The sequence below is a fragment of the Psittacula echo genome (assembly GCF_963264785.1).
Source record: "Psittacula echo genome assembly, chromosome: 5".
In the NCBI taxonomy this organism is placed as follows: Eukaryota; Metazoa; Chordata; class Aves; order Psittaciformes; family Psittacidae; genus Psittacula; species Psittacula echo.
In genome coordinates this window covers 67,709,290-67,737,182 of record NC_137739.1, presented here as the reverse complement: position 1 = coordinate 67,737,182, position 27,893 = coordinate 67,709,290, and the positions used below count along the sequence as shown (strand labels likewise).

Here is a 27,893-nt window from a genome sequence, read left to right as displayed (position 1 = left end):
AGCCCCAGTGGAAACATTCTCTTTACCTTTTCCCACATAACGATCAGATACAATAATTTTGTTTTCACAGCAGCAGTAACTAATGAAAGAGTTAAAGTACTTCACTCAAATATCTCACATAACTGCCCTCAAATCAGTATGTGTCTTTCTCAATTGAAATGACATGACAAATCCTGCACTAAAATATACTTCCTCAAAACCATGAACAGGCAAGTTCTTAAATCTAAATTTAATATAGATAAATATGTCAATGCAAGCTTTAGCATATCCCCAAACCAAAGCCAACACCAGCGCTCCAAGATGGACCTGCTGCTGGCCAAAGCCAAGCCCATTAGTAATGGCAGTAGCACCTCTGGGATAGCAACATAGTTAAGGGGAAAAAACACTGTTGTGCTGTTGAAGAGAGTGATATGGCAGAGAAACAATTCTGCAGATACCAAGGCCAGTGAGGAAGGAAGGGAGGAGATGCTCCAGGCACCAGAACAGAGCCTCCCCATGGTGCAGACCATGGTGGGGCAGGCTGTCCCCCTGCAGCCCATGGAGATCCATGGTTGAGCAGATATCCACCTGCAGCCTGTGGAAGACCCTCACACCAGGGCAGATGGATGCCCAAAGGAAGCTGTGACCTTACAGAAGCCCGTGGTGGAGCAGGCTCCTGCAGAGCCTGTGGCACTGTAGAGAGAGGAACCCATGCTACAGCAGGTTTGCTTCAGGACTGGTGACCCCACAGGGGACCCACACTGGAGCAATCTGTTCCTGAAGGATTGTACCACATGGGAGGGACCCCACTCTGGAGCAGCTCATGAAGAACTGTGGGAAGGGTCCACATTGGAGATGTTCATGGAGAACTTTCTTCTGTGAGAGGGACCTCGTGACAGAGCAGGGGAAGTGCGTGTGTGTGTGAGAAGTCCTCCCCCTGCGGAGAAAGGAGCAGCAGAGAAACATGATGAACTGACTGAAATCCCCATTCCCAGTTCCCCTGTGCTGCTGTGGGGAAGGAGGCAGAGAAATCAGGAGTGAAACTGAGCCTGGGAAGAAGGGAGGAGTGGGGGGGGGAAGGGGTTTTAAGATTTGTTTTTATTTCTCATTACCCTACTTTGATTTGCTCAGTAATAAATGAAATTAATTTCTCCAAGTCTATTTTGCCCATGATGGCAATTGCTGTGTTATCTCCCTGTCCTTATCTCAACCCATGAGCTTTTCGTTACACTTTCTTTCCCCTGTCCAGTTGAGGAGGGGAAGTGACAGAGCAGCTTTGGTGGCACCTCATTTAAAAACATGGACATTTTTAAATCTAAAGATATCACCGTTATTAATTTAGCTAGTACTCCTTTCAACTGAAAAGACTTTTATATTTAAGAGTACTGTCTTACTACAAGAGACGATATGAAATCTTATTTGACGATATGAAATCTTATTTAACCTTATGCCACACAAACTGGTCTGCACACTGCTGTGGTTATTTCAACCAATTTAAGAGTGATAAAGACATGAAGTTTCTTTTACTACTGAAACTCAAGTAGTTAGTAAATACCTAGCAGTATTTATCTCCCCCTTTTAAGAAAATGGACCATGATAGAAATACTATTACATAACACAGAATCCTCATAAATTCTCAGGTCCATGAATTTTAGTATTTTTCAATAAAACACAAAAAAATCCTATGGAAAAAAATACTTGAACAAAATAAAACATTCAGGCACAATTGTTTGATCACATTATCTTACTTGACATGGTAAGGAATTATATTTCTGTATAAATTACTCAAGGCAAAAATAATCCATGCTTTTATTGTTAATAAAATGAAAAGCAACACGGAATTCTCCATGAAGATTAGCTTTTAAAATTCCTTTCCATTATTTACTTCCCCCTTACCTTTTCTTTGATTACAGTTTGTTTTAGATGCCCAGCAAAGTCTCAAACTCTGGTAATTAGTTTCCTCATCACAAACCAAAGTTCTAGTTAAGCAGAAATCTATCACTGCAATAAAGAAAAATCTAGTATTATTACGAAACAGTTTATCCTCATGGCAGTGGGAAAAAAATACTGGTTGATTTTGTGTTACCAGAAAAGGAAATTTTCAGTTATTCGAAAACCAGTAAAGAGAGCACTACATTTCTAAAGGACCAGATCCAGAACACTCAATACTGACAGAACTGCAAATAGACTCTAACATAAATAGTTAGTGCAGATGACAACATAAAAAGGCAATCTGTTCTATATCAGAACATCTGATGCAATTATTTCAAAAGATAGCCAGAAAGTGAAGAAAAAACTTAAGGTACTTGTGACATAGGGTCTAATTCTGCTTGTTGCTGCATTTACAATTATTTTTTTCTCTCCTCAAAAAAAAAAAATTAAAACCAGCACCCCACTTGGTAGCTCTACTATTTGATCATATATTCACATTCAAACCTGTTCTCTGTTGTGAAAGAAAGAATTCAACAACTGTCAAAGTTAAACTTCAGCAGCAATTCTTTGTAAAATGGTAAACTGTTGTGGAGATTTAGGCTACTGCAAGTAAGGAAAACACTATAAATACAGCATATACACAATTACAAGATTTAGGTGACTTACCATACTTAACATCAGGAACTGTTACAGAGCTCTCAGCTATGTTTGTACACAGAATAATCTGAGTTTTTGAAGCAAAAAATGAGCAATGAATGCATAAAGAAAAAATTACATTAATATTTCTATCTGAAAAATCCAACTTGCTATGAAGAAATATAAATGTAATGGCAATACAGTATTTCTGCTCTGCATATTAAAAAAAAAAAAAAGGGCAATACAAAACAAGAAAACTTGTATTTTTGTATTTTCGTGTCCTAAGATCAGAGAAGCATAATAAAGTAGCATAGCATACATAAAGAAGAAGAATTGAAATATTTCCTTATGCTTTTACATAACAAAGCATCAGTGATAAAGAAAGCCAAGACATTAGCCATAATGCAGGGTATAAAGCAGGTGGGAGACCCCCGTACTGGGGGACTACTTTGCTATGCAGTACCACCAGCAGCATACTGCTACCATGCAGGTGCAAGAATCGACAAGCACAAAATTGCTTAAGGGTAAAACCAATTTCTCACAATAATTTAAGGACAGCTTCCTGTTATTCCCGCATTTCTCTTCAGGTCTAAGTACCAGTTAAAGTAACAGCATGGTAAGAAAAGCAATTAGTTTACATCTTGAAAAAACAAAACTGCTTTGACCTCACACAGCAGTCTGAGTTGGCACAGCTAAGTTAGCTTATAGACATTATTATTTGCTATTAATCTAGCAAAAGGTTTCACACACTTAGAAAGTAATGATTCAACAATATTTACTTTTCTGTAGCCAGGAACTGTAGCCAAAAGTGCGTTATTTTGTTCCTCTAATGTCCCACCTGAGTGAAGTGGGTACACTTGCCACCTAAAGAAAATACATTAGTGAAATATTAACTGATGCAAGATTATAGTAATTACACCTCTGTGCTAAATCGTATTAAATACTTAGAACTCACACAGCTGAAGGATTCACGTTCCAGTTCAAATAAACTGAAACAAGTGTGGTCTAACTTACCTTTTGTTGAACTTACTTGAGAGACACGACTGCATGTATCTTATTTCATACAAACCTAGGGAAAAAGTAATCATGAGTTTGTTTTCCTTTTAGTGATCACTCACAGTTCTAAACCCCAATTCTCATGTCAACTTAAATTCTTAATTGACTTTCATTACAACCTCCTTTTCACCATATAATAAAGCAGCAGACAAGTTAAACAGTAAATGTAGTAATGAGCCACTGAAACACTGTGAGTCAATTTTTCAAGAGTCATTTTGCATTAATTTTACACTCAAAGTCAAGTAGCAATATCTGCTATAAAGGCCATCTGCCAGTGCCTCATTATTAGCCCTTGCTTCAGTTCCTTGCAACTGACAAGGCTCACCACATGTTGAATGTCTGCTTTAGGATAAATCCAGGTACTTCAGCCAAAACAAGCTGCTTCAAGAGTTGGGGGGGGCAGAGGAGGGATAAAGAAAACCAACAAAACCAACAAAAAGCTATTTCTGCCTTAGCCATCTTAGCTTTGGCAGTGCTAGTGCCTATTCTCTGAGGCATGGATTTCACACCTAAGGGATTTTTGCTGTTTTCCTGAATACCTCCACAGGCACCAACCTTTCTGAGAAGCCTTGTTTACTTCTCATTGAGACTTCATTCCAAAAACCTCATTTTCAAAAAATCTGTCTAAACTGGGGTTCCTCAGTTGGATATTAAAAAATTAAATTATTCTGTAACTGAAGTACAGGATTGCTGCAATTTTCACTGAGGCTAAATGAAGTCTGAGCACCTGGATATGAAAATTTTTGGACTCTTTAGATGTCTGTTACTTGACTTCAGAAGTGAGAAGGAGGGAAGCCAAATGCACATGGAGGAAGACATTTTCAGCAAAGATAAGAGAGAAGAGTAACTTAAACCAGAAATGAGAAGAAAGAAGGATATGCAATAGGCTGGAAATCATGACTGAGTTAAGGTAAGCAAGGAAGAGGCCAGAAAGCAAGAAACTGGAGCAAGAAAAGGAGAAACAGATTCAGCGAATGAACATGGTTGTTATACAAGGTTGGCTAGAAAAAGAAATTGCAGGAGAACATGGAGATTTAGTCAACTACTGGAGTCAGAAAGACTGAAATGGGAAAATGAGGGGAAGTGGCTATAGGTTAAGAGTCATAAAAGAAACCAGGGTTGGGGCAGAACAGGTAAGCTGGGGGGTGGGGGAATAAATAATTGTGGTGGTGGCGCAATCAGCAGGAAGTTAAAAGTTTCAGATGTTCTTTGTGTGAGGCTACTACAGGGGAAAGCAATGTCATTAGAACTTGAAAGATATTGAGGAAACCTAATTTACATCACTGCTCAAATGAAATAAGAGTAGTTGAGAATGCAAATAACTAGCCAAATCACGAACTACTGACTAGCACAATAATGAAACTATTAAAGTTCTAAGCAAAAACACCTTCAGCACTGTGGTGAAGAAAAATGCACACTGGGAAATAAAAAAACAGCACCATTTTTTAAGATTGTTGTAACATAGGGGAGGAAAAAAGTGTTTGTTTATGAACTAAAGCACATAATTAAAGATAGAGAAAACACACAAGATCACCATGATACTGTCTGTTTGGACAGAGCCTGCAACATCTACTTGATAACACTAGGTACTGCTTGACTATCTGTCTGTTTCCTCCTTGCCATACTGCCTGGTTACCTATCTGAGTAAAACATTAAGGCTCAAATCCAATTTATGTTTAAAAACAATTAAAACAAGCTTGATCCATGACTGTTACAATCAGGTTCAACACAACCCATATTAACAGTAATCATTAATCAGTCTAGTAATTACTGACTAGACACAGCAGGCAGCATGTGACACCCAGTTCTGCAAGGGACAAGAGTTGATCATGACACCTCCAGAACAAAAGGCTGCCACCAAGAGAGACAGATCTTGGAATGAAACAGTAACTAAAAATCTCTTTGGTAAACATACCAGGACAACAAGGAGAGTGGGGCATGGAGAAGCACAAAAGAAAATACAAAACAGACAAAGAAGTTGACACCAGTAAAACAGATAAAAGCTTAGAACAGTAATAGAATCCCTTGAAGCTTTAAGCTATGTTGTTTCTGCCATCAGCAAGTGTATGTGAATCACAGAGAAATCACACCATTCCCACCTTCTGCATGCTTCTGAAGGATTACAACCTACTCTTGCTTTCATTTAACTCATCAGCTAGTCTGGTAGAAGTATGTTACATACTTGAAGGTGTAGCTCGGTGATGTTTCAGTCACCAGTCTGACCTCTTTTTCCAATTTGTTCTTTAAAAGGTCCAAAGACCTAGACATCAATGTAAACACTCCAGAAACATTAAGGTTGCGAAGTCTAGCACTCAATACAAAACAGCTGCCAGAATCAAGACTGGTTGTGCAAACTTAATGCAGCCCACTGGGAACATATGCACACATTATGTTAAAAAAAAGTCACTGTACAGTTTAAGGTGGCACTTTTATCACCTCGTATCTAGGGATATGCTAGCTCTGCCATCAAAGGAGTGCTGAGTACTAAAGGGTATTTATCTGTAAAGAATCAGACAGCAACATAAAAAATAATTCAACACTGAACAAGACAAGCAATTACAACAGGAAAAAAAACACAGCATCCTACTCAAGACAGCTGCATGCTGTATGGAAGTGGATTCTGCCTTACCACTGAGTTCCACAAAGACGGTGAAAAAAAAAATCATCACTTAACAGTACTCCTCAATATGGCACTACTGTTTCTGGCTGCTTTTGCCTACTCAGCTCGAAATGTCAATGGAAGTGTTATTCTGAACGTACAAAATGCTATGTAATTTTAAGCACTCAAAAAAATCTAAGCATCTCAAATCAGTGCCTTAATGAGGATGTTATTTTTACCCAAATCTGTCTCAGCTGCCCTCTTGTAAACTGAGGGCTTTCCTCTCCTTTTCTCCAGTTCTGTATAAAGACTATTTGTGAAAAAAATTCGAAGAGACATTTGCTAATCCCATGTTCAAAATCAATCTTGAGTATCCAGTTACAAAACAGGCCAAGGTCAAACACTAAACAACAATAAAAACCAAACCCAAAAACCAACTAATTCAGAAAACACTATCTACACAGGTTTACATGAATTGACAAAATGCATTTAAGCAAAGAGTTTCACTTCAGCAGCTGCAGTTGTAAAAACCACCAGGGTCAGCAGCATAGTAAAAAAAAAAAGACCTCAAAGGAAAGATAGAAGTTTTTGGGAATTGAAAGTGATAGAGTAATTTCAGCCTGAGATGAAGACTCAGAGGGCCTTAGGGAGTCTGAAAGCACACCAGACAAACTAATATGAGAGGCCAGAGGCACCAGAGATGGTCTCCCTACTTGATTAATGGCAAACTGGAATGGATCCTACATTGACATGATGAAGTAATTCCTTCTACCCACTGATTTTATAGAGAAGGTAACTCCAAGAGAGGCAGCTCTAATGCCCTGTAGCCGGCAAGGAGCACCCTCCATCAAAAGGTACTCTGCAAGTGCAGTGTATTTTTGTGCTGTGTTCTGTGTTTCCAGCCCTAGTGCTAACATGTTTACTGCTAAAGTCAAGACAGCAGGAAAATGACATCCATAAAGATTTTACATAAAGTTAAGAAGTCCTGGTAGGGATAGACCCCACTATGCCCAAGGAAACAGCTGCTCCTGACTCATAAAGATGACTCTCCAGTAGTATGCAACCAAGTATTTTCAGAGTTTTCAAGTAGCAAATTTTTGTGAAGTAAAAGTATACTTGAAACCACCAAGTAACAGCTTTGTGATGCTCAGGAAAGCAAGTCTGTAGCCTAGTTACACAAACATTATTGCATGCTTTTGTTTTGGCTGTCATTCTTATTGAACCTCTTAGCCAGATTTTAGAGGCAGTGTAAGGTAACTTAGATTTACTGTTTAAGAAAACTAAACCCATAGATAACCATCTCTCTGATCATTAATTGCTATATCATCATGCATGCTTCTGAGTGTTCCTACTACAACAAGCAACCCATGTACACAGAAAGAAAAAAGTGAATTTTAATTTTTACAAGAAACTAAATAAAGACTACACCATATACAGATAAGAAAAGGTCTCTAAAGGAATCCTAGGAACTTCATGCAGTATTTAATAGCTAATCTAAAGAAACCCCAGAAACTGAATTTCTGCAGATTAAGTGTAGAACTTATTACTGTAACTTCATTTTAAAAACATACAGAGTCTTACTTTTGACTCAAAGCATTTCCAATTATTGCCATATTTAAAGAAGTTTGCAAGAAAAATACTCAAATAGACCAATAAACCCCAGTTAAACATGTGTTTAATGAATCCCTAGAAGAAAACTTGTTAGGTGACAAATGAAAAATAAAGTCAAGGCACATACTCACCTGGTAAAAATACTAGCACACTTCCACGTTCTGATGTAACACTCAAGTTTTTTTCCTCCCTAACAAGAATATGCAGGTTCGTTAGTTTCACAACCTCAGTCTACTTTATCATTCCAAGTTATTTTATTCTGAAAGAACAAGCAGAACTGTGCACTTTTTGTAACAAGTATTATTTAAACTTCCTGAAGAAATGGAATTCAGGACACTATTTGCAGCTATCCATTCTGCAATACCCAGCATATAAATATTGGAACTAGATCATTAGGTTTAGTCTTCAAAATTATGTAAAAGCAGAAGCATTCTTACTTAGCACTGAAATGAATCAAAATTAGGTTAACAAAAATTTTAAAATGTAAATGTAGCATTCTACAGTAGAATTCTAGACAAACATTCAGTAATTTTTCAAGAATTAGACATAAAAATACCACTAGACACATTTAACAAAAGCCTGGCATGTAAAACAGCTAACCATTATCAATAATTACAGGTCATGACAAACTTGAGAGGGAGACATATTCGATTAATCTGTTAGGAGTCAAGAAGCTAAAATCACCTCAACATAATATAGAACTTGTATTTTTTGTGGCAGTCATTCCTGATGTAAAATTTACAAAACACAAAGTAACAAAGTAATATTTACTTATTTCAAAAGACAGTAAGGCATTAGTTAAGCAGGCAGTGAAAAATTAATGCTAGTTTATATTCTTTTGTCATGGCTTAATGTATGTTTTAGTTTACAATGCAAAATAGTTCTGGTGTTACTCTTCATATAAATATTATTCAGCTCTGGTCTACAGCAAAGAATCTAGTTTCCATATGGCATGGCTGGCTTGAATGGTCTCTTACACTCCAGGGCATGAAGTGTATTTCAAGACAGAGGTTATTCTATAAGACCTACAAGTAGTCTTAGTATAACTACCCTCAGTGAAATCACACAGATATGTAACATAAAAGCAGAGATGCACAGAAAATGAAGTTGCCACTAATAACTATGATAGATAGGCTGCTTCTGTTCCTTAATTAGCATCTTACTGCCCCAAAGAACCAGTGATTCCAGAACTCGAACTGTGTCTTACCTATTCTTCTCCATCTCTAACTCATCAAATGACTGGATCAAAGACATTGCTATTTCATACATTTCCCTTACTATCACTGGTTCCTCAATTATTTGAGTAGGAAGCTGTGAGGAGAAGAGAGAGTATTGAGGTTAACACAGAGTAACAGACTAAAAGACCGTAGATCATGCATATGTGTTGATTTGTCAAGTGCTTTTCCATTAAAACTGATCCAGCACAGAAGCTGTACAAAGAAGTAACAATCTGAAGCATTCATTACCTTCTAGGCAGACCCTTCAAGCATGCTACCTTTTAATGCTAAGGAAATACTTCTGCTATTTACATACTTAACCACTAGCCCACACTCTATTCCCTAAAGTCTGCCAGACATACTCTTTATACAAAGTGTTAGGCACATGAGACTAACCAGAACACATGGATGATAAGCAGAGGAATTTGTATGAGGCATGCACAATCCTCCTCACAGGTGCTATAATGTGGGTCTCTACCTGACCGTCAAATAAATCATGTACCTCTTGCATTTAATGGATTTTTTGTTTTAGGTCACACGCTGTCAAAAGAGCTATGGTTCTGTTGCACACAATATAACCATGATGACTCTTGTCAACTCCGTTTTCTAACATCCTGTCACAAACTCAGGGCTTTAATATTTAAGAACACAAACTACAAAGTCTCCAGAGCAAAGACAAAAAAAGCCAAACAAAACCCCAAAAAAACATGCTTACTGAACTAGGGTTTGGTAAACTCTGGGTTATGCTCTGGGAACAGTCTGTAATACCACACATTCCTCCTCTGCAGGGAAAATGGCTTCTGATCATTGCTAATCTTTCTCTCTCAGGGTTTCCCCTCATTCTAGTGGAAACTCCTTACTGGACTAACCACTGTCTCTAACTTTTATAGACTTGTATTACAGTGCAATCTGCCATCCACATACTTCAAATAATTAAAAATCCTATAGTCAAACTCCACTTCTTTCCCTCCAATTATACCTTTGAAGCTCTTTCCTTTTTCCTTCCTCTACCCTCAAATGAAGTATTTCATTTACTTTTATGCTGAAACCTAAGACTGTTAGTGGATGACGTAAACTGTAAGTCATCCAGATTTTCCCAAAACACCTAACAGGCTGGAGCGAACACTTGTGTATCCTTTAAGAAATTATGTATTTTATTCACTAGCTCATAAGCCTCCATTTTTTCATTTATGCTCAACCAAGCGTGTCTCTGAGTTTATCCATCACCTTCACCGGCTGCTGGATATACTACAGTAGTATTTTATTATTCAAATACAGCTTTGTTTAGGCTTGGACTTTTCATTTCTACTTTTAAAAAATGGTACTGTAATTGAAGTAACAGTAAAAACTGAACATTTGTGCTTTAAGCACATGCTAATAATAAAAATACCGTAGTCTGTAGTAATTAGTAAATACATGCAGATTAATACCAAGAGAAAGTAAGATGCAGCTGCAGCCAGTAAGTTTCAACAAGGCTATAAGATGTAGGGGGAAAATCCACTCCTGGAAAGAAATGCAAAATGCAAGCTGAACAGCCATGAGTAACACTTAAAAAAAAAAAAAAAAAAAAAGGAGACTAGCAAGCAGTTATCTAACAAAGCTAAATGAAAGCTAGAGAGATGTATTACTGTAACCTCACTGCTGAGCTTTCCAACACTTAACAGTCAACCTGCAACCCTACATCATGATGTCTGCAGGAAGACTCCACTCTGAAAACCCTGAGAAAACTATCCTACTTTCTTCTAATAAAGAATGGGTTGGAGGATGAAAAAAAGCCACCTATAATAACAATAATTTCTCCACTTCTGGACCCCTCAACTCAACTAGCCAGGTATCCTTACATACATGCTTGAAAGTGACCTATTTGTACTTAAATTATCCCTGCTTACATAACTGTCAAATTTGTCTGTTCAGTTTTGTCACCAATTCTACCTTTAGCATTCTTTAACATGACAAAGCTTCCACATAGCCCTAATAAAAGGTAACAATGTGATGAACAGGAAATACAAAAGCCCAGTCAGAGCTGACTGAAATAATACAACAAAATCAGAATAGCTTTTGACAGCAGCTGACTACCTTTCATCCAGACTCTGACTTCATTATCAGGGATATGAAGGAGATCTTATATCTGCAAGTCAAAAAATGGGACTCTTTGCCTTAGGTAAGAAGTAGAGACATGGGATTTCACAAATTTACTGTCAAAATCTAGCATCTAGACCTCCTAATTGCATGCAATTTTTAAATCTGTTCTTAGAATTAACTATACAATTAATTTGCAGTCGATATCTCCAATACTGTACAATAGCAATCGGTAAACATTTACATAACTAGCTTTAAATTTGCCTATAGATACAGCCTTCATGCATTTTTCTTCAAAACCTGGGTTTCACTGATTCCCTGGCATTTAGAGGGCGCTGATATGAAAAAATAACGATACAATTAAATAACCAGAACAATGTGCTTATGAAGGCCATTACACCAAAAGAAAAAGAACCTACTGTTTATAAACATATACTCACAAATGAAACAGTAGCACCTACAAATGACCTAGGAAAGCGTTAAGCCAGTGCTACACTGAAGAGTGTTTCATCCTTCCTTCCCTCTTTTATTCTTTCACAAAAATGAAGTAATTGAATTGGAAAATTTTCTTTGATTCATCTAGATGTCTATCTAGCCACAGCAAAGGGTTTACTGCAAAAAGGCATACAGAACTAAAAATAGTGACTGGCATGTCTATTTATCTTCGAAATCACAGCTGGTATCAGTGAACTCTAAATTCACTGAATTAACCAAGTCAGAACTGCTCAAAGAAAATTTATATTTTCAAGCACGGTTTTAAAACATTATTGCTTACAGAGATGAGTGACAAATTACAGCCAAGAGCTCTGCAGGACTCACAAAATAATTCAACATTTATACAGTAACAACCAATTATTTTATGATTCTTTTGAGAAGGGACAAAGGTTCATATCTCAGAGCAAACCAGACAGTTACATCAAGATGATTCAGAAATGAGTCATTATTTATCTAATCTGACTTTTAATTATTGATTTTAGAAACAAAAGAAGAAATTTGGGAAAATTGTGTTTATGCAAAAAGCAAAGACTGTTTTTACTTTTAATTTCTGTATTATGTGAACTCTACAAGCTTTTCTAGGCTAATTAAGAACTAAAGCCTGAATCCTCTACCTCAGGCAGTTATCCAACAGATTTTAACATGATGAAAGATGTGCCCCTGCTTCCATATGGCAGTGTTAACTCATTAAGTACCTTAACACTCAGGCTTTGCTTTTATTGTTATTAGGATGTTACATAAATATTTTTAGACCTTCCACATTTTTAAGTGTAGTATAGAAATTACTATTTGGATAAAATCTCCACACATAACACCATAAGAAACAAGATGCAAGACCAAACATCAAAGCTTTCTTATTCAATTTATGTTTTTGGTTTTTTTTTTTCATATGTATTAAGGAAAAAAGAAAGAAAGAAAAAGAAAATCAAGAGCACTTACGTGCTTCTATTGTTGCCCTAAGGTACAAATAGCTTGGACAGTCATCTCCTACTGAACAAAAGAATAGCTATAGCTAGGACAACATAACATAAAGAAACATAAAAACGTAAAAAAACCCCAAACCAACCTCCCCCCCCCCAAATGCTCATATACACAGAGGGAAAAAAAAAAAAAAAAATGTAAGGCATAAGCATTGAAAGCAGTTCCTTTTGTTCCTGACCTCAGAGGTGAAAAGTGTGGCAGATGACATTCAGCTCAACGTGCAGCTGTGACAAATGCAACTTGACTTAAGTAGACTTCTTACTCAATTTCTTGGTTATCTTTTTCTTGCCATCCATCATCAAAAATCTTTTACAAAAATCATATATTACATCATCTCCATATTATCTGTCTGAGCTGCCATATAAAAAACCTGACTGGCCAACTGCTATACACATCTAGTTGCTTTTGTTGGCTGCATTAAAACTTCAGTGGTTGACAGCCTTTTATTTCAGCTTGCCTGTGCTGAAGCATAACCAATGCCTGTGCTGTGTACAACATAAGCAATTATTTTCTTCTGGGTTTCACGTAAGAAAATCAGTTTATTTATCTAATTTAGTTTCTGCAGCAGTCAGAGATGCAAGCTAAATAACAACATGTTCACATACTGCTACTTTTTAAGTGCATTCCCTGCCTTCTTCACTATATCAACATTATAATAGTGTTCTGAATTACCAAAATTGACTAATAATTACTCCCATGCTCTGGTTATTTTTATGTTCTGAATTACCAAAATTGACTAATAATTACTCCCATGCTCTGGTTATTTTTAGAGTGGTTGTCACTATTAAAGCCTGACTGCATTTGTTCTACTTTGCTTTAACCTGTTTGTCTTGGACCATAACACCAAAAGGGTTCAGGCACTAAATACCTACACAACTGTTTTTCAGCTGTAAACCAAGCTCCTATTATAAAATGACAGATACTAAATTAATTTGAACTTACATTCACTCTTTCATTATCTGTTGTCTATACAGATACATGCTATACAATAGTACTTCAGGAGCTCTACAAACAAATACACTGTGCAGTTCATAAGCTAAAGATGGACACAGCAAATGAATCTTCAGCCATTACTACCCTCCTTAGGCATTAGAACAGCAATTCTCCAATGCAGCCATACAGCTCTGAAGTGGCTATCAGGGATTTTGTGAATGTTTATCATTCAAACATACTTTCATTATTCAAAATCACATATTTGCTACGGTAGCCTACATGGCTGCAACAAACATGTCCAAAATAACTGCATAACAGCTCTTAGACTGTTAAAAAAAAAAAAAAGGAAAAAATAAGAAGCATGCGAGCCTCATCTGACAAGAGAAGCCACTTGATAACATCAAACTTCCAATCATAAACACTTCTTTTCTGATGACTGTTTCCTAGCTCTTCCTGCCTTTGATATATAACATCAACATGAACAAACCCAGGAAATACTGCCCAAGTTTGTCACCTGTATTCAAAGAGACCGAAAAAATCCTCATATGTTACTTTCTGCACAGACTTTAACATTGTTCACCTTGGATGCAAACTATGGTACAAAATTCCACATGCTACTCAAAATTCCCAGCCATTCCATTTTAAATGAAAGAAAACCCAGGCTGCTGGTAAGGAGACTCCTGTTCTATCATCATATATTACTTCTTACCTAGAACCTTAACGTAAAATCAGTTATTTGTAATTTTATTACACAGATTTCAATTGACTATTCAATTTCTTCATTACTATGTCCAAAGAAATAAATTTATATTTACAAGACCTTGAACTTCACGATGTGTTTCATATCATCAAGATAATATTCTTCGATTGCAAAAGGTTTGCCTTCCACCTTAATTACACAGGCTGGATTCAGACCATTCTTATCTGGAAGTGCAAAGTAATCAGCAAGTTCTTTACAGTCGATTGAAGCAGACATCAATATTACCTGTTGAACAAATTGCACAGCAGATGTAAAAACATTAATTTGAACACAAAATGCCATGCTATGCTGAAATCTCACTTACTCTTTATGCTAAAATGGACTAATTTTAGGAGGGCCACAAGGATGATCAGGGGTCTGGAGCACCTCCTGTATGAAGACAGGCTGAGAAAGTTGGGGCTGTTCAGCCTGGAGAAGAGAAGGCTGAGTGGAGACCTCATAGCAGCCTTCCAGTACCTGAAGGGGGCCTACAAGGATGCTGGGGAGGGACTCTTCATCAGGGACTGTAGTGACAGGACAAGGGGTAACGGGTTAAAACTTAAACAGGGGAAGTTTAGATTGGATCTAAGGAAGAAATTCTTTACTGAGAGGGTGGTGAGGCACTGGAATGGGTTGCCCAGGGAGGTTGTGAATGTTCCATCCTTGGCAGTGTTCAAGGCCAGGTTTGATGAAGCCTTGGGTGGCATGGTTTAGTGTGGGGTGTCCCTGCCCATGGCAGGGGGGTTGGAACTAGATGATCTTAAGGTGCTTTCCAACCCTAACTATTCTATGATTCTAATTTCATTACCACAGGTATGTATCCTAGGCACATTTAAGACAATCAAAGCTAAATGCTTTGTCTGACACAATAGAGCCATTTTTCTTGTAAGAACCCTATCCCAGCAAAATCAATCTTAGAACACCGAAATGTCTGCTGTGATCCAAAAGCAATAATCTGCATCAGCCATCTGCCAGAAAACGTAACACTGTTGGTAGTGAACCACAGCAGGTATATCTTGTCCTCCTTATGTCAGAATCACTCCTGCCATCCTGTTAGTTGATGCAATGTTGAACTACCTGCTACTTCCAATGTCTGCAATATCCAAACTAGAAGGCAAACACCTCATGTGTATTTCATATCACCTTGAATTATAAATACAATTTTACCCTTTGAAGAGGCTTCCTCACACAATTTTACTTCATGGAGGCTGGGAGGAAAATCTTGTATTTTCTAAATGAATTTGCCACATCATCAAACTCTTTTACAGTTTTTCAAAAGGGGCTGAAAACGGATCAAGTAGGAGACACTGGGTTTAGCACACAGATTCAAACTGAGTTACCTGTTCCACTGTGTTAAAATGCAGCAACTGAGATCAAGAGTTCCCCCGTTGTGGTGGTGCATCCCCGCACAATCCCTCTACCTTGATTTTACTTTCTAAATTGCATTTAAACACAAACCATCATCCAAGTCTGAGGCAAGGACTAGATCCAGCCACACACGGGCTCCATCAGGAGTTCAGAAAGCGAAGGGGTCTAGCCTGAACCTCACGACTCAGCAGAAGGGTCTCCCTTATTCCTTTATATTTTTGGTTTCTTTACACATTATTTCAATTCAATTCTGTATAAATCACTTAACCCCATACTGTGTAAATCATTGCCAATTCTGACACAATCTCTTTTGTATGTAATAGAGTGGACCTTGCTATCTAATTCTGTTGAATCACATATAAATTTCTATTAAAATTACTGATTATTTTAGTAACCTTAAACCCTCAGTTTCACGACACCCATCTCCACCATTAAACAAAAATTCAAAGCAACCCCCCCAAACGTAAGACTGTCTCAGATTTATACAATATGAAACTGTCATCTGAAGAAACAACTGCAGAGAAAGATATAAAGAAGGTTTTCTGGCGATGATTTTGAGATATTTAATCAGAACGATTAAAAAAAAAAAAAAAAATCAGAAACCTATGAAAGAAGAATGTTTTCTAACAGAAGAGATGATAGGACCTGTAGGGATTCCTGCCACTGACACCAACCAGATAATCAGCATCATGGGCAAACTTTTCAAACTGAGTAGGATAGAATTACTTGATATTCTCAGGAAGCAGAGTCAAGTGTTAAAAGCTGAACAGCTTCACACTTCTACCTCTGAATTTAAAGACAAGTGAGTTGTCTTATTGGAAAGAAAAGGGATAAAAAGTGAAAGACGTGAAGTGTATAAACATGCTCTGTGCCAACTGGAAGGGCAGTTTCCGCCAGAGCATGCCTAGAAGATCTAAAGACCAAGTTACCCAAGTTTGAATCAATGTGGCAATTCCATTCCAATAACAACAAAACCAGCCAACATAGGCTCAAGTTATGTCTGCTTTGAACAGAACAGTTCACATTAACAGTTAACTGAAGCACTTAAGGGACATCTACAGTCTTGCAAAATTTCTGCAGTCCCAACTAGCTGCACAGAAATAGACAGCCTAACTCAGCCATTTGTATTTAATTTCTTACAGTTCAAAAGTTCATTACTTTGAGACCACAAAGACTAAATATGTCATGCTACACCTCTGCAAACTCTGCTTTAGTACAAAGCATAATTTCTTAACATGCAGAGAAAAATCTCAGCCATGTTCTACTACCAGATCTGCCTAGAAATTACCACACAAGTTGGTTTTTTTTGCTTTTTTTCCAAATACATTAAAAAAAAGTTTTTAAAAAAGCTCAGTATTTCCAAGAGTTAATGCTACCACATTTAATCAAGGATAAACACTGCCCTCAATACCCAATATGTAATTCTAGTCAAATATCCATCTTGTATTTTTTAGCCTTAAGCAGACTTTAGAAACTAATGCGTTTGAACATGAGGGTGGGGAAAAAAAAAAAAAAAAAAAAAAAGAAAGTCTCTCAGAACACATTCCAGCAGCCATAAAAACAATGCCCTTTAGCTGGTTTGTTATGAAGAGTGGCCAACTAGGTAATATTTTAGTAACAAAATAATGACACTATTATGCTAAGTTCTTTAAAACATGCCCCTTGCAGATAAAGAAACATGCAAAAAATTAATCCTCACAAACAAGAGTAGCAGAATATAACTGAACCTACCTTTACAGATTGGGAATTTGTATGTAACAGTTTACGGATCACCAAGAGCAAGAAATCCATTTCTTCTGTACGCTCATGCACCTGGAAGACATTAGTCACAATTTAATTTTCATTAACTCATGCTTTTCTTTTTGGCAATCTCTTCCTTTGCTACTCATTTCATGTTTTATTTTTGTAACTTGGAACAACAATACAGTTTCACAGAATAAAACACACCATTTAAGAGTATGCATGTTAATCACATTTTAAGAAATCCCAACACAGCTCTTCAGACAACTCTAACACCCTTTGTGAAATTCACATGCTCCTGAGTCAAGAAAATTGCAGAATGACTGGAATAACCAATCTTGAGCTCTAGACACCAGCTCTACTAGAGACGATAGTAACAAGTGAAGTGATACTGAAGTTGAGTAAGTCAATTTTACTATTAAGATTACAAATGATCCAGGCAAGGACTATGATGACTTGTCTAAAAGCTAAACAAATGAAGAAACACTTCCAATGGCTCCTAGCTATGATCAAAATACACAACTCTCTAAAACACTATTTTCTACCCAATTCTTTACATATCCTAGCACCTGACTTTTCTGATTGCTCTTTGCAGTTCAACAAATACTTCCTCTCAATACTATTAATGATGATCATGTTCCTTTCTTGAACTGCAGTTTAAATACATTAAGCGCAGCAGCTTTTCCAGAGCTCAACTTTCAACGGTTGACATTCATGCCCTATAACGTCATTAGCATATTCTAACATAAAGATATACTGCACCATCATGAAAATGGTTTAGCTAACGCAGTTTTCAGGCTGACAGCAAGGTCTTGCTGTGAGAAGTCATGATTTTTGGACCTATGTTTGTTTAGGTATGTTCCTAAACACCTGCAGTACCTTAAAAAAGGCTGGGACCTGCAACTAAGAATGCAGTGAAGAACATGTTGTTTTTGGAATGCTTACTACTGCGTCAAGATCATAGTCTGTGGAGATGGGGGAAAAAGTGGCTAATGGGGAACAGGAGGGACTAGAATTTTGGCTGGGGAAGCAAAAGACACATATAATCTTGAAAGCTGGGAGATGCTGAAAGAAGTGGTACAAGCTGATATCAACAACTCAAATTACAGCATTCAAGTAAGGTTTGACTAATCTCTGCATAAATCTGTTCTCCTGCGCAATGGGCCAGAAAAGTTCTCTCATTAATTTTCATATCCAATTAATTTTTAAAACTAAAGAAACAATCTAACACTTTTCTAAGTATGCATCGTCTATTAAACTTTTGCATCCTACATCTAACCTGCATTTCCTTATCTTTTGCGCAAAAGCACTGAGGTTTACAGGACTCTACTAATATATTAGAATGGTCTCAAATCTTTCCCATGAAGATTAACTGGCACAATTCTTTAGCATTTGTGGGTTTGGGGTTCTTTTGTCTGTTTAAATGAAGTCCTAAAGTTTCTTCATGCAAAAGTGCAACCATTTGCTCAATCTTTGCCAAGTTTTTAAATGTGTCATTTCAAGTGCAGTCGTAACAGCCATCATTATTACTGTAACAGTCTAATGGCATACTAAGTATTGATTCTTGGATATTTGAGGAGCAGGGAGACAAGTCCCTCTCAGCTATAGTACCATAGTGGAATAAAAACAAAAGCCAGCATAAAAACCCCCTCCAACACAAAACTCCTCACCAAACCAAAGCCCAGAAAGGCTCTAAGTCCTCTGTCACTACATCTCAAGATGTAAGTCCTACGTCACATCTAACCTATGATTTACATTCTTGGTTTGCAAAAGTACAATTTCACTTATGACTACATCTAACAGTCAAATACTGCTTATCACAGAAAATAAGCACAGAAACATGTAAAAAATACACGAATTACAAAAACACCAAGTATATTTTCTTTAGCTTTTTAGTGAAGTGACAGCAATCATAATGAATCCACATGAGTGGACTGTAAATCTGGAAAGAAAACAGAGAACTTTGAGAGCCATTTAATTTTTCAGGACACCACTGAAGAGTAAGAACTCTAAGGGCAGTAATAGCCAAGTGAACAAAAACTAGCTGCCTCCCCCTACTAGGACTAGCCAGGCACATTCCTGAAATCCACATGGAGGATTTCAGAAAACATTTCAAGGCAATCATATCAAAAGCTAAGCACTCCCCAAAATCCTCCCCACACCCTCAGTTCTAAACTTTGCTGCTCAAAGGACCACCGAGACAAGCCCCATTTGGAAAAGTGTTAGCTTAAACAACTTACATAAAGCATCAGCCTGGAGAAGAGAAGGCTGTGTGGAGACCTCATAGCAGCCTTCCAGTATCTGAAGGCAGGCTATAGGGATGCTGGGGAGGGACTATTCATTAGAGACTGTAGTGATAGGACAAGGGGTAATGGGTTAAACTTAGATGGGAAGTTTAGATTGGATGTAAGGAAGAAATTCTTTAATGTCAGGGTGGTGAAGCACTGGAATGGTTTGCCCAAGGAAGCTGTGAATGCTCCATCCCTGGCAGTGTTCAAGGCCAGGCTGGACAGAGCCTTGGGTAACATGGTTTAGTGTGAGGTATCCCTGCTCATGGTAGGGGGGGTTGGAACTAGATGATCTTAAGGTGCTTTCCAACCCTAACTATTCTATGATTCTATGTTCTTTATGAGCAGATGTCTGCATTTTAGTTTCTCTAGCATATAAAAGACAAAATTGAAGTTTTTCTTACTATGAAATTTAAACTTATTTCCACCAACCTACCTCATCAATGAAAATGTGTGTGAATTCAGCTAGGCTTTTGGCATTAACTGCTTTCTGAAGAAGAATTCCAGTTGTCATGTACAGCAACCTTGTCTCCTTCGTGGAAACGTTCTCTAAACTCACCTAACACAGTGAGAAAAGGAATACGCATGAGAACAGATATTTAATGTATTTACAGGAACATGCATTTTGAAATTAACTCCAAAATGAAATACAGTTTAAACCAATCAAAATTATTCACTCTAGCTGCCAGTGAAACAAGGATCACAGCAGATTATTATGGTTACTGACAGAGCTGATTGAAGAACTAGTGTCTATGTCAGAAGATGGCAGTGGCATCAAGTTTTTAAATGGAGAGATAGAACCAAGTTTGGAGCAAAGCTGGACAAAATGAGGAGGCAAACTTGAAAGGAAAACTAGGTCAAGTTTTTCCACATATTAAGATGAAAGAATAGGATGTTCGTGAAACCATCTGGCCATACAATGCAAGAAAGTTCTGACACAGCTGACAGGTTAATGTCAAACAAATCAAGTATGTTAATTAAGGAATTCAAATGAAAAATGACATAGTTCTCCTGCAACAATTTCAGTGATTTATAGATGCATCCAATTGCCAGAATGCAGACCATTAAATATTTCTGTTGGAGTCTAACTAGCATTTCTAGTTGTTCAACTTTAAAAGCTTAAACATTTAATTACGATTGTTTAACAGGAAAAGCTAGAAACCTGCAATTTCACTTTAAAAACAGATTCTTTAACATTTAAGTGTGCTAGATATACTTAAACATAATCCAGACAGAAAATACAGTACTTATTAATGTATTTTTAAAAACACTTCAAATTTTCTTATACCTGGTATCCTACAAATCCACCTAGTCTCCATGATCGTTCCTTGCTAATCCACCTGGCAATGCTGCTGGCACCAATTTTCCGAGGCTGGGTAACAGCAATGTTGCAGTAGATAGATTTCTCAAAGCAATAATCCAAAATATATTGTGGAATCTGTGTGCTCTTACCACTGCCAGTTGCTCCTTGTACAATCACAACTGTATTGTTTTCTATCAGAGACACTATCTGAAACAATTTTTCAAGAAAACTCATAAGTCTCCAAAGCAACTCGAAACAGATTTCAAACAGATTTCAAATATCAATAGCTTATAGGCCACACATTAGACCTCTGTAAAACATTGTGCCATATTTTTTATCACCTCCTAGGCATCTCTAGATAACTGGACTCCCAAAACACATTAGAAGATCACAGAAAAGGACATGAGCATGCACTTGCTTACATATTTTACATAAATACCTTTAAACAGAGAGTGTAGCACCAATGTTTCTTCTGCTAAGAATTTTTACACTGTGTTTTAAAATGAACAAAGGTTTTGTTCCTTTTAAAAACAGGATTAAATGCTTAAAACAGGAACAAGACTTAAAAAACCCACCAACAAAAAAAAAAACAACCAAAAAACCCCACAAAACCCAAACACCAAACCTCCCCCACCCCCAACCAAAACCAAAGTCAACCAATCAAAAAACCCAATGAAACAAAACATGATTTTCAGCTTTATTCCATAACAGAAAGTACAACAAAATTACCTCTTCTCTGTGTTTGGCTAAAGGCAAATCCAGACATTTATCGTTATTTATTGGTACAAAAGTCAGAGCACTTGATTCACACTGAGCCAGTGAAGTATCTAGGCGTAAAAATAACCAAGAGTAAGTTATTTCAATAGAGAAAAGGAAAGACCAGCAGAAAATGATCACAGTATTTGCAAACCTACCTCCTATCAAATTTGAACCACATACTGATACACATTAATAGAATTAATACTTTTAAATATTAGTATATTGAAGAGATTTTTCTGCATTTATGCACCTGTTTTACTGGCAGCAGCTCTGAAAAATATTGCTTCTATGTATAAACCACTCAGCATCAAGGATGTATACAATTCTATAATTCTATATGCTTTTCTCTTAATTAAGAGAGGTTTGGCACAGCTTACATACAACTGCAAATCTATCCCTGTCCCCAAGAATTTGACAATACTGAAAAAATATGCCCTATTCATGTATCCATGTGTTATTTCCCCTAAAGTCTATTGGACTTCACACAGTACAAAATAACCTGTAATTTGACAGGAAGAACACTCTATTTGTACGACTTGGCAATTAAAACAAGTCTGCTATCATGATGACCTTTCAATGTGACACTACATTCTGCAGTCTGTCTGCAGGAGTTAATCACTGTTACCACTGGGAACACAAGGAAGAAAAAAAAAACCCAAAAACTTTCAGTGCTACCATGAGTTTCTGCTCAGCAGCCTGTCAGTTTGACCATGGAAAACAAAAAAAGCAATTGAGCAGGTGTGGAGGCACATGTGGAAGGGGAAGACTTTGGCAGGCAACAATTTAGCAAGATACAATTAAACAATTGGGCTAAACACCTCACTATACTGCAATCAAAAGTGGAAACGCTTTCTATTTCAACTGAGTTTCATCAGAAACTGCAGTGAAGTTTACCTATTTTCATGCAGTTATAAAACCTTAAGAATTCATGTCTTCTTGTTTCTCTAAGAAAAACATAGTAGTGGGAAAGAAATCTAGTATTTTTACTAAGGCAATATTTACTGTAAAATAAAAGCTACAGACTATATACCTCACTTCCCAGTCATAGTTCCCTTTCTTCAGAAAAGCTACTAACAATCGCATACAGCAGTGAAACAGAAGCAGGCAGAACAACTTTTGTCTCTGCACCATACCTGAATGTGCTTCAACCCCCCCAAATAGTCTTCAAGTGTCAAGGATTACAAATGTGTTATTTCCGGATTAAAACAAAGTCCCAAAAGCCGGACAGGTCATTAAAACAGTTTCACAAAGCACTGAAAACCCAAGTTCTCCTGTAGCCACACTCTCCAACAGAAAGGCTCTTTACCTAGAATCTGTGCAATGCAAGTTATAGGTGATCACTGCACAGTGATTTACTCAGCACTACTAAACACATACGAAGCAGAACTTAACAGCAGTGCCCCTTGAAAACATTAACTGTCCTCTTTAAAATACTTTTGGTCAACTTTATAGATTTCCCAGGAAAACTCATATATAGCATTCTGTCACAGCAACACTGTACAAAGGCTTGAGTGGCTTCCCTCTGGCACAAACATGTCACTACTGAGACATCAGAAGCTCTGCGTGATTTGACCAATGTTGGAAGAAATCTCAAGCTGCTAGGGAAAAGAGCCCAGCATCAGCATATTCTTGTTAAAGCAACATAGCATTCCTACCTTTATTAGGTCTTCCATTTAACAACTGCAATTTTGAAAAATGTGTGAAGGCATACAACAGAGGAGAGCAGTAATTCTAGAAAGTGCTTATAAAAAAGAGGGGAGGGACAAAAAATTTAAATGGTAGAATTCATGTTACAAGCTTCTCTAACTCAGAAACCCTCTGTGTATTAATAAGAAATCATTAACTTAAAATTCAGTTAAGACTTTTATTTAGAAAATACAAAGGAACAAACCAGAAACAAATGAAGACCCACCAGTATTCATGAGATCAATTTAATTAATTTCATATATAATTTTTTAATTGATGTAACTTTTCTCTTTTTAATATTGCTTTTTATATAACAGTTTATGACAGCAATATCTTACCACCTTCTTAGCACGGAATTTTGGGGGGAAAAAAATATGCCAAAAGCAAACGGCCATCCAGTGTTAGCCACCATCAATATGCACAGTTTGAGAACTGGCAGCCGTATAATCATTTAGTTTACACTACCAAGTACAAAAACCTGTACGGTTTGAGTTTCTTCTCTTCAAGACATGTATCCTGTGCCTAAACTGAAAAAAACATTACTGAGTTTGCCTGGGGAACTAATACCATGACAACTGTGAGACTTTTGTCTAGAGCAGGCAGTACAGTCTTGGGCCTCAGAGTAAACTGGTGACTTCAGCTAAACACTGATGTGACCAAAGATGCCATGAAAAGGCCCAGTCTAAAACTGAGCATGAAACCTTTTTCTGAAACCCAGTATTATTAGTGAACAAACAAACCTGGAATTGGGTAACCATCTTAGAAGGCCTTAAACATTTATCGCTGCAGAACAGAAATATACTTGAATGTACACCTTTTTGAAAGTTCTGATAAATAGCAGAATGAGAACTGGTCTTTAAAAAAAGAGAGGCATCTGCAGATTCAAGGATTTCTGTGTATAAGAAGCATTAATTCCAAATAATGATATTAATTTCTCTGTTCAGAGTCAGTGCAAAATATACTGAAAACCCAGTTAAACCACAACATACGGGAAAGACGATTTTGCCTGCTTACTTCCTTTTCAACTATCATAAAACTTCTGTAGAGATATGTTGACTGTCATGACTAAAACAGTCTACTGCCCATGGAAAGAGCCATTTTCCAATATCTCAGTTATTGTAGCCCATATAGCAGACGTATTCCTTCTGGTACCTGTTTCCTGAATTGAAGAGATCCTGTAACACAAGCTTAGATTTTTGTATTTACCAGTTCTAGAAGAAGGAACTGTACAGCTGCATCCTGGTAAATCCCAGCAAATTAAAATGAGATGCATAAAAAAGTATACTTGAAAGTACTGGTTAGGTGAATCAAATGAGATGCTTACTACATTACCGATCATTCTGCTGAGGTCAAAGCTTCAAATGCACAATGTTGATTGCAGATAGCAAGCAAACTCATGGGAAAGGAAAGCCACAGGAAACACTAAACTCTGTGTAGTGGCTCCTACACTAAGCCACAAAGCATTGGGAGTTCACAGTTCAGTTATGCTACTTCAGTCATAACACAAACTACATGAAGTTGCTGCTGACTGAGCCCTGAAGAGCTCAATCCAGAGCCTTTGCTGGTGAGACTTCTGTTCTCCACTGCAGTCGTTTTCAACTTGCACATTTTTAATATTACTAGATGATCTTAAGCTCCTTTCCAACCCTAACCATTCTGATTCTGTTATTTAAAATGGGCTGTCAATTTATACAGTTAGAACAGCAATTCAGAAAGAAGCAATAGAAGGGGTACTGACTCCGAAACCTTCAGGGAAAATCAGTTTTTCATTTCTATGTTGTGCAGCTTATTTCTTGACTACATTGGTACTCGACACAACAAGAGCGGTAGGGCCTGGTCTAGATAAATTCTTGATCATTTATGACAATTTTCATGTTCCCAAATAGAACACACACCTTCAGACTGATAGAGCTGACAGTTACACATGGGTCTTGGAGTTCTTAACAGCAGTCTTATTAAAAACATTCACCCTTATAATCCATAAATTAACAGTACAAATCTCATGCTCACACACTGATCTTCTTGACTGTATCATCCTAACATAATATTCCTGAATTTGTCTATAAGTTAAAGTTAATAGCAATAACAACCAGAGCTCCTAGGAAAGAAGTGCAATCAAATTCCTCTCTAAAGGCAGTTCAAAGTAACAATCAAGTAAAAACCAGAATAACATGGATAGAAAATCGGAAAACAGAACAGAGAAAAGCATGACTCCAATAAGTGGTATCTTTTCCTTGAAATATTTCAATCATTTATCTACATTTATCAATACAATAAACCAGAGGTATGCACATATATCTATGCAACAGCATTTTACATGGTGGTTTCCACAAAGTAACATTTCTTTTTTGATACCATGCCTTATACAAAACAAAGGCACATACAGCATTAAACAAATAAATACACAGTAAGGTTTCATACTTTCATAGATACCAGAGGAAAGACCACAGGGTAGAAAAGAACAGGTGTATCTGAGATTATAAGAGAAATCAAACATATATATATATGTGTTTACATATATATATATATATATATATTTTTTTTTTTTTTTTTACCTGGTTTATAGACAAGCTGGTCATTTCCAACTACTTCTAGCTCTTGTAACTTTGCCTGTCTGCATTTTTCAGCATATTCAGTTCCAACATTCCCTGTGACAGGCAGCCTGAAAATGAAAGAAATGACAAATCAATAAATACTTCCTCATCTAAGTCACAAGTATCTCTGGGAATAACAACATTATACAGTAAGTTCAGAGTCTCCATGCCATGCAGGAACTACTCCAACAAACAAACTTCAGAAATAAAATTTGTCTCTGCAGTTAGATACTAGCCTGAGGAAGGTGCCACAATGAATCTTTTTGTTCAGATTCAAAACAACTGAGCTCACAAAATATCACCCTTTAATTTTTTAATACCTAGGAATTCATCTTCTAGTGAAAGTCTACAGTTTCATCTGAACAAAGATGAAATACTTGTTTCACCAATTCCTGACACAACGCAATTAAGAAAATACAAGTAATTCTTGCACAATTCCCTGGAGACAAGGGAAGCAGACAAGAGTAAACACTGACCGCTTTAAGGAAAGAACTTTTGTCTTTGAGCCAAGAGATGATGGTGGCCAGGGATGGGGGGTAATTAACACAATCACCCAATCTGTGAATTTTGTAGATATTTATTACACACAAGACAAAGTCTATCCATAACATAAATGGAATGAAATGGGATTAAAAGAAATCCTCTTCTACATAAACAGTGTTAAAAAAACCCACATGGATTTCACTAGAAAATGAAGCAGCACGTATATAACAACTGTATGATTATTATATCATAAAGGAACTTTAACGTAGAAGAGTTTTGGACACATTAAAAGCACCCTCTTTTTTTTACTTTTAAAACAAAACACAAACTACAAGTCAAAACTATGGTTCTGCACTTTAAACTCCGGGCTTACTGAAAGCTTTTGCTATGCAATAATTTGCTAATGCATAGCAAACCTGTTTTCCTGTAGGTGTATATTTGAGACATTCTACAAAAGGATACTGCTGAAGTGTATCTCTTGACCCAAATAATAAGCAACATTGACTCCAAAATAAATAAAGCTGAAAACAAGATATTTTTAATATGACACTTAGTCACACAGCTCTCCTCATAGAGTAATTCACAGTACCTGGATGCCACAGAGTACCCATCTTTTCTGACAAAGCAAACTGTGTCAGCTTGGCTATGCTACAGACTACTCAATCAGATCAGTGTTTATTTCCTCATACAGGAAACACCAAGTATTTATTACCTACTGCTGTCGACAAAGCAAAAAATGGCTTCTGATTCTAGTTTAACAGTATTTTAGGCATTAACACAATTTTCCCCCGGATCTCACATCTCTCTCTCAAAGCAGGGCTCATCAGGATTGCAAACATCTGCACAATTACTACGTGAGCAACAGCTGCCTACTTTCAGCAAGCAGACTTTTATTAGCAACCACACTTACGCCAGTTTAATCCTTCTGAAACAGCTGGGACAGAGAACACTCTGTGACAGGCCTGAATCCTAGGTACAATTCAGAAAAGTTCATACACATCATGTCAGGCTGCTTCTTAAGTAGGTCATTCCACTGAATGTATATTAGAATCACAGAATTAACTGGGTTGGTAAAGACCATTAAGATCAAGTCTAACCATTAACTCAGGACTGCCAATATTAAACACAAGTAAACCCAAAGGACTTTTTACAAGATTATGTAGTGACAGGACAAGGAGGAATGGCTTTAAGCTGAAAAAGAGTAGATTTAGATTAGATATTAGGAAGAAATTCTTTGCTATGACGGTGGTGAGACACTGGCACAGGTTGCCCAGAGAAGCTGTGGCTGCTCCATCCCTGGCAGTCTTCAAGGCCAGGTTGGATGAGGCTTTGAACAACCAGGTATAGTGGCAAGTGTCCCTGCCCATAGCAGGGGGGCTGGAGCTGGATGACCTTTTCCAGAGGGACCTTGACAC

General features: G+C 37.1%; 1 protein-coding gene across 1 annotated transcript in view; it reads right to left on the bottom strand.

Moving 5' to 3' along the window:
• Window positions 1–27,893, bottom strand: part of TDRD9 (tudor domain containing 9) — a gene marked incomplete at both ends in the record, with an annotated part of 73,955 nt that overhangs the window by 28,198 nt on the left and 17,864 nt on the right. Inside the window, 12 exons of the mRNA XM_080618227.1 lie at window positions 1,876–1,980; window positions 2,578–2,635; window positions 3,327–3,411; window positions 3,562–3,616; window positions 7,945–8,003; window positions 9,021–9,124; window positions 14,339–14,503; window positions 17,357–17,437; window positions 20,090–20,212; window positions 20,942–21,163; window positions 21,686–21,783; window positions 25,957–26,063. Coding sequence (XP_080474353.1) covers window positions 1,876–1,980; window positions 2,578–2,635; window positions 3,327–3,411; window positions 3,562–3,616; window positions 7,945–8,003; window positions 9,021–9,124; window positions 14,339–14,503; window positions 17,357–17,437; window positions 20,090–20,212; window positions 20,942–21,163; window positions 21,686–21,783; window positions 25,957–26,063 — 1,262 coding nt within the window. The remainder of the gene's footprint in view (window positions 1–1,875; window positions 1,981–2,577; window positions 2,636–3,326; window positions 3,412–3,561; window positions 3,617–7,944; window positions 8,004–9,020; window positions 9,125–14,338; window positions 14,504–17,356; window positions 17,438–20,089; window positions 20,213–20,941; window positions 21,164–21,685; window positions 21,784–25,956; window positions 26,064–27,893) is intronic.